Source organism: Rhincodon typus, chromosome 1, assembly GCF_021869965.1.
Source record: "Rhincodon typus isolate 14 chromosome 1, sRhiTyp1.1, whole genome shotgun sequence".
Classification (NCBI taxonomy): domain Eukaryota; kingdom Metazoa; phylum Chordata; class Chondrichthyes; order Orectolobiformes; family Rhincodontidae; genus Rhincodon; species Rhincodon typus.
Window position 1 is genome coordinate 153,548,805 of NC_063332.1, and position 15,990 is coordinate 153,564,794.

At 39.3% G+C, this 15,990-nt stretch overlaps 1 protein-coding gene across 1 annotated transcript in view; it reads right to left on the reverse strand.

The window, feature by feature from the left end:
• Nucleotides 1–5,924: 5,924 nt before the first annotated feature.
• The window catches only part of rab33ba (RAB33B, member RAS oncogene family a), a 10,582-nt gene continuing 516 nt past the window's right edge, over nt 5,925–15,990 (reverse strand). The window contains exons 2-3 of the mRNA XM_020519592.2: nt 15,671–15,990; nt 5,925–7,867 (exon numbers count right to left, since the gene is read on the reverse strand). The exon at nt 15,671–15,990 is cut by the window's right edge and continues 250 nt beyond it. Coding sequence (XP_020375181.1) covers nt 7,421–7,867; nt 15,671–15,922 — 699 coding nt within the window. The 5' untranslated portion in view covers nt 15,923–15,990 and the 3' untranslated portion in view covers nt 5,925–7,420. The remainder of the gene's footprint in view (nt 7,868–15,670) is intronic.

Below are 15,990 nucleotides of genomic sequence, written 5' to 3' on the forward strand. Positions count from 1 at the left end.
TATTTTTATACTCTATTCCTTTTTTTCAGAAAGGCTGACATTTCATTTGCCTTCCCCATTATCTACAGAACTTGGATGCTTTTTATGTTTTATGCACAGGGATTACCAGATCCCTCTGCTGCAGCTTCCTGGAGTCTTTCTCCACTTAAACAATATTCAGCTCCTCAATTAGTCTTGCCAAAACGCATGACCTCGTTTTCCTGCATTCTATTCTATTCGCTAAGTTTTGCTGACTCATTTAACCAGTCTATATCCTTCTTCAGCCTCTGTGTCATCCTCACCATTTGCTTTTTCACCTATTTTTGTGTCATTTGCAAACTTGGATGAGGGATACGAATTGTAGCACTCCACTAGTTTCAGGTTGCCATCCTAAAAATGACCCCTTATCTCAATACTGTCTTCTATTAGTTAGCCAATCTTCAATCCACGCTAATATTCTGCCCCCAACACCATTGGCACTTATTAAGTAGTCTATTATATGGTACCTTTTGAAATGCCTGTGGAAATTCAAATATGTTACATCCAATGCTTTCACTTTATCCTGCCTGTTATATTCTTAAAGAATTTTAATAAATTTCAGGCATGATTTCCCCTTCGTGAAGCTATACTGTCTTTGCTTCATTATATTACATATTTCTTCATGCTCTGCTATTCTATTCTTTGTAATAGACTGATATTTTCCAAAAAATAGACATTAAGCTAACTGGCCTTTAGGTACCTGTTTGTCTCCTTCCCTTTGTCAATAAAAAATGTTAGATTAGCAGTTTTCCAATCTTCAGACTTTTCAAAAATCTAAGAATTCTTCGAAGATTACTTCGAGTATATCTATTATCTCTTTACTAGTACTTTTAATATCCTAGGATGCATCCGGCCTGGTCAAGGGAGCCTATTGATCCTTAGCTCCATTAGCTTTCCTAGGAACTTTTCTCTAGTGATAGTTATTGCATTTATTTTCTCTCCCCCTTTTCCCCTTGATTATTTAGGATTTTTGGAATGTTATCAGTGTTTCCGATTATTGAACTATATATTTAACTCTGGCTTTGTTTGCCCATGGCTCACATAGTAATCAATATTATTGCATCAGAGATTCCACTTTTTAGTTTATTTCCTAACTGTTGCAATTCCTTCAACAGAATTGCCTTTCCAGTACTTTCAATGGGGTTAGTACCAATGAGTACTGGATTCCTCCGACTCCAAGTTTTTCTCCAGCCCCTGGAGATAACTTTAACCCTAACACAGCTTTAGGGATTCATGCTCATGCCTGCAAAGAAGTTTTTTTTTGGTTCATGGGATGTAGGCATCTTTGCTTGGGCTGACATTTGTTGCCTGTCCCTAATTGCCCAGTGGGTAGTTCAGAGTGAACCACACACCTGTGGGTCTGGAGTGGTAGGTAAGCCAGACCAGATAGTTCCCTTAAGAGAAGGAAATTAGTGAACCAGATGGGTTTTTTTTTGACATTCAACAGTGAGTAGGTGGTTGTTATTAAGCTGGCTTTTTAATCACATTTTTTTTTTAAACTGAAGTAAAATTTCACCAGCTTACATTAGTGGGATTTGAACCCATTTCCCTGGAAAATTAGCCTCGGCTCTGTATTATTAGTCCGGTGACATTACATACTATCACCTCTCCTGAAATAATCTATCCCTCTAATTATACAGTCCCCTACCACTACTGTGTCCCTGTTTCCTTTCCACACTTGAATAGCTATCTGAACTGAGGTGCTGTGGTCAGTTTGTTTATCCTCCCTTCATTCGCCACTCTTGTCTCCACAGATTACAAGAATCTCAACTGTTGGGTAATTGCAGGAGCTGAGCCTCCTTAAATACGACACCGTGGACTCCTGTAGCTGCCTCACCTGCAGTCACACCCTCCTGCATCTGGTCACAGGCTGCATTTGAATGATCTAATCTGTGGAGTATGACCATCCCTGGAGCAAAGTGTCTGGATTACTTTTTCCTTCCCTGGAGTGGCAAAATGTCTACGGCTCAGACTCCAGCTCCTTGACTCGGGTCCAAAGTTCTCAAGTTGTAAACATTTGTTTCAGATGTGTTTACTCTGGATCACCTTGGGGTCCAGTAGCTTCCACATGTTGCAGCAAAAACACAATACCTGACCTACCATCACTATCATATTTATTATGTTATAAATGAATTACTCTAGTTCCCATGATCTTTATACTTTACTATAATGATATCTTACAAAAATGTCACAGTATTAATCTCATACTGCGATAGCTGGTTAAGAAATGAGAAGAAAAATGCTGGAAACCTGAACACAAACTGAAGACTTTTTGTTTAAAGATTAGAAACATTCATTAATCCTACTGGCCAGTCGACTTCTTTTGCACACTCGTCATGCTGTAGTGTGTGACCTGACCTTGAGAGAGAGAGAGAGAGACACACACAGACTCCTTCTTGCAGTAAACTGGAGTTAAAGCACCTTTGTCTCCCTTTGCACAAAATTCCCACTTTGAACCATATTTTTAGTTCCACTCACTCAGCTGAAGACTCCTTAACCCTGACCATGCTACTTAGCAGAATATAAGTACCATTCTTTTTCTCAAAGACTATGTTAGAAATACGTCCTTCTAACCACTAATAGACTTCCCTTCTCACTGCCCACTCCCATTATTGCAAACTATTGCCCCATCTCAAACTTCCTTTCCAAATTTCTTTAATGTGTTGTCACCTCAGAGATTCATACCAATTTTTCAGACTCCATTATTGAACCAATCCAATCAGGTTTTAGCCTCTGCCATTGAACTAAAACATCCTTTATTGAAGTGACAGGTGGTATGTAAAGATGGCTGCAAAGATGATAAACTGTCCTCCTCCTCATTTATCTGTCTGCATCCTTTCACAGGGTTGAACTACACCTGCCTCCAAAAACCTCTCCATCTAGCTGAATGGGATTTGGATTCTGAGGAAAGGTCACTTGACTTGAAATGCTAACTCTGATTTCTCTCCACAGATGCTGCCAGACCTGCTGAGCTTTTCCAGCAATTTCTGTTTTTGGGTTTCTGATTTATCCTGATCTAACTAACAAATCACATCAAATTATTTCTCTTCCTACTTCAGCATAGTTACATCTCAAGTACCTCAAGGATCTATTGTTTGCACCCTCCAATTTTTCATTTGAATTCCAACCCTCAGCAACATAATCCAAAAATGTCAAATTCCATATGCATGTCAGCACTGAACTCAACCTCAGCTACTTTCCAATTTTCCACACTGCCTTTGACGTCTTAATACTGGGTGAGCAGAATTTTTCTCCAATTAAATATTTGGAAAACCAAAGTCATTGTCTACATTTCCTATTATCAAATTCCGTCCTGCTCCCTGACAACAATAAGGCCAAAGAAACTTGGATACAAAAGCACCACCAAGTTTGCTAAAAACCTTTTCCATCAACACTAACTACTTAAATGTCAGCAGTGTTATCCTGACTCTGCTCTGGTATTTGCTGAGATGTCATGCATTTAGCCACAGGCTGGACAATTCCACTGCTCTCCTGGCTAGCCTGATGTCTTTCAACCTAAATAAACTTGTAATAATTCCAAACCTCTTGCGGTTTGATTGCACTAAATCCCATTCACCCTTGTGGTTAAACAATAATGATGTCTAATCCAGCTAACACAGATTTGAAACTTTTCATCCTTGTTCTCAAATCTGTCTACACACTCTTTCCTCACCCTCTGGCTTTCTCCATCCAAAAGGACTCCAAGAATCCTCCTCCTGCTCAGGTTTAAATGTTAATTGTTCCACCATTGGTGGCTATGCTTTCAGCTGTCCAGATGCCAAGCTCTGGAACAGCCTCCCTAAATCTCTACTTTGCTGACTTCCATGACACTCTTTAAAATCTGCTCACTTTTTAACTAAACATTTGATTCTGTTCGGATAGCTGATTTGATGTCATAACAAGGTGTAGAGCTGGATGAACACAGCAGACCAAGCAGCATCAGAGGAGCAGGAAGGCTGACGTTTCGGGCCTAGACCCTTCTTCATTGATGACATATTTTGTTTGATAATAAAAACCTGTGAAGTGCCTTGTGATGTGTTACAGCATTGAAATCATGATGTAAATGCTACTTGTCCTTGAAAAACAATGCAGAAAAAAATTAGATGAAACAGACACTTTCTTCTTTTGCTAGAAGATTGTGCATCAGTAAAGTGATTTTGCTTTGTTCAAGATTCTGGTGAACACTACAAGTCAGTGTAGATTGTCTGGGGTTTGTGGCATTGCAATGTGAAATGAGTACAGCTGAGAGAGAATTAGCATCACAGGGAGGCAAAAATAACATGAAACAAGCTGGTACTTGGAAATTCTTTTGGGGTGTAATTAAAATAATTGCTTTGAAAACACACTAAAAATATATGGAAGCCAAAGCAATAAAATTAGACTAGATAGTTTGAGAGAGTGAAAAACACCAATACAGACTTACTGGTCTGGTTTATGTTGACTTCAAATTCAAACATAAAAGGTCTCCATTGCAAAAGCATCCTTGTCATGGTGGGTTAAAAGGAGGTTGGGAATGGAGATGTCTTAGGTAAGTGGAGGAAATCTTAAAGGGTACTGAAGAGTAAAAGCAGATTACAGAGAATAATGTAACTGTAAAGATCAAGGAGACTGGAAACCAATCACAATCAGCATGGGTGGGTAATGGACAAGCAGGATAGTTTATAGACAGCAGAGTCTTAGATCCCCTGGAGAATAGAAGGTAAGACAGTAGATTTGAATTAATTTGGATGCACTAGCATTAATGTTTTGGTAGTAGGATGGGCTGAAATGAGGATGGATGTGGACAATATTACAAGTTTGGAAGTAGGTGATCTCAATGACGGGAAGGACATTGACTAGGAAACTCAGTTTAGGGATGAATGACATTCTAGGATTACTAACAGATTAATACAGTGTCTGAGGAAAGAGCAGAAGAAATTGAGGCAAGAATGCTCATGGCTTGAGTCTTTCCAACATTTAAAGGAGAGGAAATAAGATTTACCCAGGATTGATGTAGATAAGCAAGCTGGTAACATCCAGATTACAGAAAAGCAAGTGGCATCTAAGTGGTACCTGCACACCTGTCTTTAATTGAGGATGCTATGGCATCCAAATAAGAAAGAGGTCAAGGACAGTTCTCAGCATGCAAAGGAGAACCCATTGCAGGAGATGTACTTGCTAAAAAAAAAAAAATCAATCAATCAATCTCAGAGGAGATAAACAGTGGAGGAAAGATGCTGGCAGATGGTGGTGTGATAACCATGGAAAAGGGTAATAGAAAGGTTGAGAAGTGATAACAATGTTACAGTTAAACAGATTGGTGACTTCATACAAGGTTGTTTGTGTTATGAGGGGATGTGCAGCAGTGGGTAGAAGAGGGCTGAAGACTGATTTCAGGAATGTAAGCAGAGAGCTACAGGTGAGGAGAGGTCCATTCTGGGAGATAACACTTTCCAGGGATCCTTGTTATGAAAGGCAGACAGAAGGTACTAAAGACAACAGGTTGATGATAGCAGTTTCTAAAATATGAAAATTCCCTTATGAATGGGAATGATTTACAAAAGCAGCTTGCACAGAGACCAGTGAGTGAAGCTGGGTAGTTGGAAGTTTAGTAGCAATGTGATAGAGGGAGAAGAGAATGGACTTCATGAATGAGAAACCTGTAAAATGCCTTCTCAGAGTGCATGCAGACCACATCCAAACACTTTCCATGTTAGTGATATCAAACATTCAACTAGAGAGAGGGAATAAAAGTCAAATATGACATACCCTTTTTTCAAAATAAAACCCTGAATAGATGTTAGGAAAAGAAGGAAGAAACTAACAAAGCATCACAAAGATATCGTTTGGGGAGAAGTGGATAGAAAAGACATGACTGGTTTAATTTTGAAAAATACTTTAAAAAATGGAAATATGACAAAGTAGAATTAGAACACAAACATTTATTTAGACTTGTGCTAGTGTTTTATTCAAAGTACTACTGTAATGATGTTATCTGCGACAATGGATTAAGTGTACTGTTGTAATCAGTGGGCTACTGTTAGCTTGCTCACCACAACAATGTCATTTTACAAATTCGTCCAGCACAATCATTTAATACCATCTGCAAGCAGTTTCAATTAATAATCAACAATTTAAAACATCTCCACAACCTCCTCAGGAATCAGTTACTAGTAATTCATGCATCATCATCATAAGCAAGAATTATGGTTAACTGTTCTGAATGTTAGAGTGCATTTGGTAAATATCTTCTGGATCAGGTAAAACCGGACAGGCATAAACAAATGCATGCAAAAAGTATTTCAACTTTCCTACAACACGAGAGGCACTAGCCATTTAATGTATCCCTTTATCATATGTCCCTTTTTCCAACTTGAAGGAAGACTGGGCTTTAAAAGAAGTCTGCATTTGTCCAGAAAGAGACCACCGTTCACATTGCTATAGCCAGTTTTCATGACTATAGATGAATTGTTAAACACTGTGCTTCTTCCTTACTTTCCTGCCACTCTATTGTTTATAAACAAAATAATTTACTGTAGTTTAAGGCATTAGTTGGATATTTTAAGTGTGATGCCATAGAAAGCCTGCAACTCAAATTTGACATATTCCTTTAAAAATCTCAACATTCATATTAGAAGCTCAAAGGAATATAGTATTAGTATTCATATATGGACTGCGAACAACACATTTGTTTTCCCACAGATAAAATCCACAGACCAATGTAAATAGTGAAAATAATACTTCTCAAAGCAAAACACTTTTCTTCCATTTTCTGTAAATTTTCTACATTTTAGTTATCTCAAAATCAAGGCACCATTCTTCATACGCAAGCCAAAGCAGTGCATGTTGACACACTTCAACTACAAGAGGAATCACAGCAAAACATGAATGAACTTTTGTGTGTCTCATTCTGCTTAACTTGAAGGAACTGGAAACTGATTGTCGATCCTCTATTACTGCCTTGGCTAACATCAGCTGATCCAACACAAACTGATGATGATCAACGAGGAAACTCTCCAGCTCTGCAAGACTCAGCCATTTACCCCTAACAACCAGCTGAGCAACTGGGGGATCCCTCCAATACTGAAAATATTTAATCCTCTCACAACTAACTGGAGATGGAAACTGAAAGGAACGAGTGAAGGAATAGTGTGGGAAAAGAACCATGAGGAGTAAATTCAAATGGCTCCTTTAACTGAGGCAATTTATACAAGCTTCTCCTTCAAGTAACTGCATAAAACTAATATCTGGGAATACCAGAAAATGCAGCTTGCCCTTTACTGTCCTCAGTTTGAGTAAAGAAAGTCTGGCTGATATATGAATATGGGTAATCCAATGTATTATTCACCCCTTTTTCTGGTCGAATTTCCTCTCGTTTTCTGGTGCTCTTGAATCTTTTTAGAAAACACCAAAAAGTTAATCCTTAACAGTAACACTCCACATCAGCCTTTGGTTCAGATTCCAGCTTCACTTTTGGCTCATCTACCTGGAGCTGGCTAAGCATCATGGGCTTGTGGTTTTTCAGTTTATGAGCCAAAGTCAAGAATATGGCCTCCACATGATCATTGTCATTTGGGTTCTTGGCAGAGGTTTCAAACAGGGGCATATTTTGAGTATCAGCAAATCTTTGAGCCAGATCTGTTTTAACTTTAGTGGCATCTGTTAGGTCACACTTGTTCCCCACGAGGATGCGTGGGACTTCTCCACCAAGTGAGTGCTGGTTACATTCTTCAATCCAGGCTGGAAGACTCTGAAAGCTCACAGGGTTGGTCATGTCATATACGAAGACAACAGCATGGACGTTCCTGTAGTAGTGTTGTACCATGCTCTTCCGGAAACGTTCTTGGCCAGCGGTATCCCACAGTTGAATCTAAAATGTCAAGAACAGAAGATGTTTCAGAAATTCTCTTAAAATAAAAACATTTGATTTCCTTCTCCAACACTTCCTATCTCACTTGTCTCTATATGCTAAGCGGGCAAAATGAACTATTAGGCAACATCATTGTATTACTCTATGACGCTATTAGGTACATGGATGAGAAGGGTTTAGAGGGCTATGGACCAAAAATGGGCAATTGGAACTAGCTGAGTGGGCACCATGGTCAGTAATGGGCTGAAGGGCCTGTTTCCATGCTCTGTGACAGCCAAACTGCGTCTGATTCCCAGCCATAGTCTGCATATGAACACTTGCCAGTAGGGGTCACTTGATAGTCAGTAAAAGTAGCCTCTGACATCTTTCAGCATCTATTGATACTATAGTCAAGACTGAATGGTAGGAACTGGACAAGACTCAGGGCACAAACTCTATTTACTCAGCAAACAGAGCCTGTTTAAATTGTACAGTGCAACAAATAATCCACAGTGTCTATTTAAATGGAGTTTTTGGTAACAAATAGAACCCATGACCAAAATTGAGTAGGGGATAGTTACCTACAATCAGAGGCTAAATTAAATAGGAGATAGGGAGTTTAATGTTATTCTTACTCCTCAGGATGATACTAGAAAGTAGGCAGTTCTAGCTGAGAAGAGGAAAGCATGCCAATGCTGAATGACATCAGTAAGTATAAAGTAACTGGATCATTTCAATGCACTTGGAGAATTAAATTTCAGCCATGTACACAAGTGCGCTGTTTGGATATGATTGGCAGGGAAGCCTGGATTCTTACCCTCCAAGGGATTGTAGCACTTCTGTTACAACTGGGCTGTAATTAACCAAGTCAGCGTGAGTTTGATATCCAAACTTGAAATTTTTCTGGCTGAAGTGACTCAATTTCACATTTGCGGTAAATTTAATAGGCATGATTAGTGTTGCACAGAAGGTTTATAAATGGAAACCCACAGAATTAGGGGGGAAAGTGACAGTTTGGATAAGAAACTGACTCAATAACAGCAAAGGTTGTGGATGTTTTTCAGACAAGGAAATGGTTTGCAGGGTATTTCCCAAGGGTCAATTTTGGGTCCAATAACCTTACCAACATTTATAAATGGGATACAGGCAAAAAGGTGATGCCAGCTAATTCCACAACTAACTTTAAAAACGGGTTGAAGATATGGAGCTTAGAGAGTCACAAATGTTTTTAAAAAGTGAGAATAGGGGACCAATAACAATTGTTCTAAAACTTACCATTTTTGAGTTAACAATAACCTCCTCCTGTGCTGTAAGTTTCTATGATTCTGTTGTTCATAATAGACCTATAATGCATTAATAACTGTATTCCTACTATTGCCAGTCAAAATCGTTCTGAAACTTTTGAAGTACCTGACTCCCTTTGTGTTACATCACTTAAATTTAGCCCCTCTAGAACTCTTTAAATACTTCATTTAATGCTATTTTTACATTTGGAGACCAACACCTTTACAAACAGGTCATCAAATGTAGAAACAGCATGTAAAAATGGAGCTTGGGAATGGCCACAGGGAAGCATGTACCACTATTAGATATCAACCCCAGAAAATGTAACTAAGTATTAATTCAAGTTTCTGAAAAAGGGTCTAGACCCGAAACGTCAGCCTTCCTGCTCCTCTGATGCTGCTTGGCCTGCTGTGTTCATCTAGCTCTACACCTTGTTATCATTAATTCAAGTCCTTTCACTCATACCGAGTGGGGATTTGTATAGCCTTTACTCAATAAGATTACTTTGAACAAGAAGTGATGACAAGAAATTTTGAATCATGGCATCTATGACAGATGGTGATCTCAAAGTGCATTGAAATGATCCAGTTACTTTATACTTATCGATGTCATTCAGCATTGGCGTGCTTTCCTCTTCTCAGCTAGAACTGCCTACTTTCTGGTATCATCCTGAGGAGTAAGAATAACATTAAACTCCCTATTTCCATTACTAACCACACAAATATCTTATTCTGTACACATCCATCAACCTTTTCCTTTCATGCCCACACTGGTTCCTTATTTGTCAATACATCAAGTTTAAAACTGTTGTCCTCATCATTTAAATCTGTGCATACTGGATTCCCATTCTATTTCGGCAACCTCCTCTATCCTTGTAATCTGCCAAGTACTCTCCACCTTATTCTGGCCTTTTGTTCACCAATTCATCATCTTGTCCCCGCTTTGGTATCAGTCAAGTTACCTAGGGCAACTCTCTGGAATTGCCTCACTAGTCTCTGAGATTTTTTAAAACACTCATGTAAATTCAAATCATCCCTCTTGATTTCTACATTTATGGCACAGTATCATCTTATAGTGCAACTGTCTGTCAAATACCTTGAAGCTCTGTTCCTTTTAAACATTAGAAGTAATGTAGACATGCAGGGTGTTGTTTTAGACCTAGAAAACCAGAAGTCTTAGTGGTGCACAATGACTGAACAGATAATGGCACTTACTTGCACAGTGTTAATCTAAAACGGTGGGCAGTTCCAGATTTAATCCATTCACAAGACAGACAAAAGGCCATTCAGTCCTCCTCAATTTATAAATCTGGAAAAAAAAAATTCAGGCCGCACCTCCTATTCATGACATGCAACTTTTTAAAATAATTAACTGTTTAAATTTCTCCTACCCTCTGTAGAAATGCAATTTGTAAGTTGATTACATAAAAGCAGAAAGTACAAAGGCACAAAAGACCATTCCACATGTCAAATTAATGACCAAAATTCAATTGTACTGCCTCAAATATCTATGCAATTCTTACAACTTTCTAGACTTTTTGATATTTGATTCCACGTATTCACCAGCTTGTGATCTATTCTTTTGGGAATTGATTCCTCCAATAATGAGTCAGTAATCCCCTGTTCTACAGTTTGAGAAACTAAATATAATATTTGAGATTCAAATTATCCAATAACACGAGAATCTGAAACATCTCTGCTAAACTTTATCTTCATGAAAAGTAAACAGTCCTAGGCCCTACAAACACTTTAATACTTCTCAGATTAGACATTTCTAGATAGGTTTCTGTTTAGTCTTTGCAGATTCTGAATATTCTTCCTACAGTACCGTGCCCAGCATATCCAAGGTGTGCCTGTACATATGCCTTGTATAGACCCATTATCACATCCAGAGATTTGTACTGTATCCCTTATGCACTTTTTCCTTTCCCTGGTCTCGTTATCTTGCAATTCATCCACGTAAAATATCACTCGCTATTCGTTAGTCCACCCTCCCAAACTATCCTGATGCCTTCGCACTTGACAGTCCCCATTAAGGGTCTGTACTTTAATGATAAAAACCAAAAGAACTGCGGATGCTGTAAATCAGGAACAAAAACAAAGTTGCTGGAAAAGCTCAGCAGGTCTGGCAGCATATGTGGAGGAGAAAACAGAGTTAATGTTTCAGGTCCGGGTTCTGAGGAAGGGTCACCGGACCCGAAACGTTAACTCTGTTTTCTCCTCCACGGATGCTGCCAGACCTGCTGAGCTTTTCCAGCAACTTTGTTTCTGTGCTTTATTGATATTTGTTTCTGAGAAGGCTGTTACTGAATCCATACTTTCCTTCCTGGGCATCCAAGCACATGTGCCTCATGGCATTAAAACCTTTGCTACAATCTGAATACATAATAGAATGTGCATCAATATTGTGAAATCTCCAATAAAATGCTTAGAGAAGGTGTCCTTCCTAGTCATAAGTCCTTTCAAATTCTCTTGACTATACCATGAATATCTAGATACTTAATTATTCTTTCTTTCCAAATGTCATCTAACATTGGGATGGTGCAAAAAAGATTCACCAAGATAGGTAAATTGCTCCAGCCCAGGCACTGTGAAGAAAAACTAAATAGGATGGGGTTATTTTCCTTACAGCAGAGAAGGTGGAGGAGAGAAATCTGATTGAGATATACAAAGTTCTGAGAGGCACAGAAAGGGTCGCTCAGGAGAAACCTTTCCCCCTAGTACAGCAGTCAATAATCAGGGGGCACAGACCATTTTACAGTAACAAGCAGGAAGTGTAGAAGTGATTTGAGGAAATATTTCTTCACTCAGAGGGTTGTGGTTATCTGGAACTCACTGCTTAAAGAGGGTGGTAGAGGCACGAACCCTCAAGACATTTAAGAACTATTTAGATGAACACTTGAAACACCATAGCACACCAGGATATGTGCCAAGCAATGGAAAGTGGGATTAGAATAGATTGATGTTTGATGACCGGTGCAGACACGATTGGCTGAAGGATCTCATGCCGTGCTCTAAAAGTAATGAGTCCATACGTTAATCACCATGGATGTTAAACTCATTGATCTGTTGTTTCCTGAGCTGTTTCTATGCAGCCTTTTGATTAATACCTATGTTAGCTACTTTGCAATCCTATAGCTATTTGCAAAAGAATGATTATTAGTTATGATATAGTTCTCCAAACAAATTTTACTCAAAATCTCCTGGCCCTTTGTTCTACTTTATCATGGTTTTGTTGGAAGTAATATTTATAATTTACATTTTCTATAATGTGATGTATCTTTATTAAGATCATCTCTCACTTGCCTCCCTTCCAAGCTAAAATAAAACTCAAGTTTCCTCTGCCTTTATTTAGAACTTTGACATCCAATAGCTGTCTTGGAGATCTGTTATTCACTCTCTAGGAAATGAATAGGAAAGGTTTGGAGGGATATGGGCCAGGAGCAGGCAGGTGGTACTAGTTTAGTTTGGGATTATGTTCGGCATGGACTGGTTGGACCGAAGGGTTTGTTTCCATGCTGTATGACTCTGACTCTATAAATATATGCACAATTCATGATGAGTTTCTTGTTGATCTTGGGATTAAAACCTGGGGTTTTAATCTCACCTGTTTAATCAAATACAACAGTGTGCATCACCTGACTGGGCAACTTGGAATAATGATTCCAACTGTATTGACTACGTAGTACAGCACCCTATTCCCTTTAAACGAAACCAATCCCAGTGTGGGTGTACGAGGAAGGACAAAGATCAGCTAGGGGTCCAATTTAAGGATTAAGATGAACCACTCGACTAATATCTGAAATGGGCAGATTGTCTTAAGAGGAAAAAACTGAGCAGGTTAGGCTTATATCTGCTGGAGTTTAGAACTATAAAAGAGGTGACATAATTCAAACACAAGATCCCATGGGGTGGGTAAAAGTAAAAGATTGCCAAGGAGTTGTCAGATGTTATCTACAGCCCAATTGCACAATTGACAGAAATCTGGTTGTCAGCTGCTGGGCCCATCCAATCTTGTAATATAAATTTTAGCCCAGACCAGCTTTGTTATGCCCAAGTAAAGATTATTTAACTCAAGATCAACAAGAAACTCATCATGAATTGTGCGTATATTTATAGAGTCAGAGTCAGAGTCATACAGCATGGAAACAGATCCTTCGGTCCAACCAGTCCATGCCAAACATAATCCCAAACTAAACTAGTCCCACCTACCTGCTCCTGGCCCATATCCCTCCAAACCTTTCCTATTCATATATACACCTAAATGTCTTTTAAACGTTGTAATTGTACCAATTCCTCAGGAAGTTCATTCCACATGCAAACCACCGTCTAAAGAAATTTGCCTCATGTCTTTTTTAAAATGTCTCTCCTCTCACATTAAAACTGTGTCCCCCTAGTCTTGAAATTCCCCATCTTAGGGAAAAGACAACTATCATCAACTCTATTTACACCGCTCATTATTTTATAAACTTTTAATCAGGTGACCTCTCAACCTCCTACACTCCAGTGTAAGAAGTCCCAGCCAGCCAGTCTTTTTTTTATAACTCCAACCTCCCATACCTGGCAACATCTTGGTAAATCTGTTCTGAGCCCTCTCCAGCTCGATAATATCCTTCCTATAACTGGGCGAACAAAACTGGACACTATTCTAGAAGAGGCCTCAATAATGTCCTGTACAACCTCAATGTAACATCCCAACTCCTATACTCAAAGGACTGAGCAATGAAGGCAAGTATGCCAAATGCCTTTTTAACCATGTGTCTACCTGTGATAGAACATTCAAAGAATTATGTACCTGCACCCCTAGGTACCTCTGTTCCTATAACTCTACCTAAGGCCCTACCATTAATTGTATAAGTCCTTCCCTTGTTGATTGTACCAAATGCAATACCTTACATTTATCCAGATTGAACTCCATCTGCCATTTTTCAACCCATTGACCCATTTGATCAAGATCCCTTTGTAATCTTAGAAAATCTTCTTCTGTCTACAATGCCACCAATTTTAGTGTCATGCGTAAACTTGTTAACCATGCCTTCTATATTGCCATCCAAATCATTTATATGAGTTATAAAAGAGGACCCAAAACTGATCCCTGTGAAACAGTGCTGGTCACAGGCCTCCAGTCCAAAAAGCAACCCTCCATCATTACTCCGTCTCCTGCCATTAAGCCAATTATGTATCCAATTGGCAAGCTCACCCTGAATCCCATGTGACCTAACTTTACTAAATTAGTCTACTATGCAGAACCTTGTCAAAGGCTTTACTAAAATGCAAATAAACAACATCTAATGCTCTACCATCAACCACCTTTTTGGTAACTTTCTCAAAAAACTCAATCAAGTTTGAGAGAGATGATTTTCCTCACACAAAACCATGCTGACTATCCCTAATCAATTTTTGCCTCTCTAAATATCCATTAATTCTATCTTTTATAATCACCTCCAATAACTTATCCACAACCAATGTCAGACTCTCAGATCTATAGTTCCCTGGTTTCTCCTTACATTTCTTAAACAAAGGAAAGACATCAGCCACCCTCCAGTCATCAGGCAATCCCCCATAGTTATAGATGATGCAAATATTTCTGCAAGAAATCTTGTAATTTCCTCCCTTACTTCCTTCAACATTCTGGGATACATTAGATCAGGCCCCGGAGATTTATCCACCTTTATATTCTCTAAGACATCCCAAACATCCTCTTCTAATGATGTGAACTGTTTTTAACACAAAGTTTATTTCTCTGCATTCTCTAGACTATTTCTTTCTCCCAGTAAAAACTGACGCAAGATATTCATTAACTATCTCTCCCATCTCCTGGGATGCAACACAAAAACTACCTCCTTGATCTTCAAGAGGCCCAACCCTCTCTCTTGTTACCCTCTTGCTCTTGATATATTTGTAGAATCTCTGGGATTATCCTTGACCTTATCTGCCAAATGCTCTCTCACATCCCCTCTTTGCCTTCCTAATTTCTTTAATAATACCCCTAGACTCTTTATATTGATTAAGAGATGTATAACGTATTCTGTTAAGTCATGGGGCCAACTGAGCAACAAATGTTTCAGCTGTTATGTTAAAAAAAAAACTAACGGCAACCCGTTACACATTTTTGACGTTCTAAAACTGATAAGTTTACTGGTAATGGAATTTGAAAATACTTTAATGCAGCGAACATGATCCAGGCTTCACAACACTGGCAAATGAATGAGAATAGTTTTATGTCGTGGCGTCAACGAATTTCCTGGAGCCAACGCTTTACACAATAAAGTTAAGGGCTATCAGCTACCATCTTTTACTGTGACTTACGAGGAAATTATTGTAACATAAAGTGACAAATGGGACAGATTAAGCAACCGATTTTTTACCCAAAAAAAGTTACTGTTTAAATGAAATAATTTTGAACTAAAATCTAGAATTAATCAACTTGGTCTCCACACTGTAGGGATTCTACCAGTGTATGACACACAGAAGGTTCTGTATGGTCTCCACAGCGGAATTTTGGTTGGGGGGGGGGGAGGGGGTTGTGAGAAGTTATTACCTTTATCTTTTCTCCATCAATGTCCACGGTTTTCTCTCGGAAGTCCACCCCGATGGTGGCCTCGGTCTTATCGGGAAACTTGCCGGCGCAGAAGCGGTAAGTCAGGCAGGTCTTGCCCACTCCCGAGTCGCCGATGACGATGATCTTATAGATCCTGGAGCGGGGCGGCGCGCTGAAGAACAGCGAGCCGGCGGAGGAGGGGGGGGATGCGGACTCCAACGCCGGGGGGCCTCCTCCTCGGGCGGAGGACATGGCTGGACGCGGGGGTGAAGGGTGAAGATTGCAAAGTGCTGAAGGAGAAGGTTTTTTTTGGGGGGGGG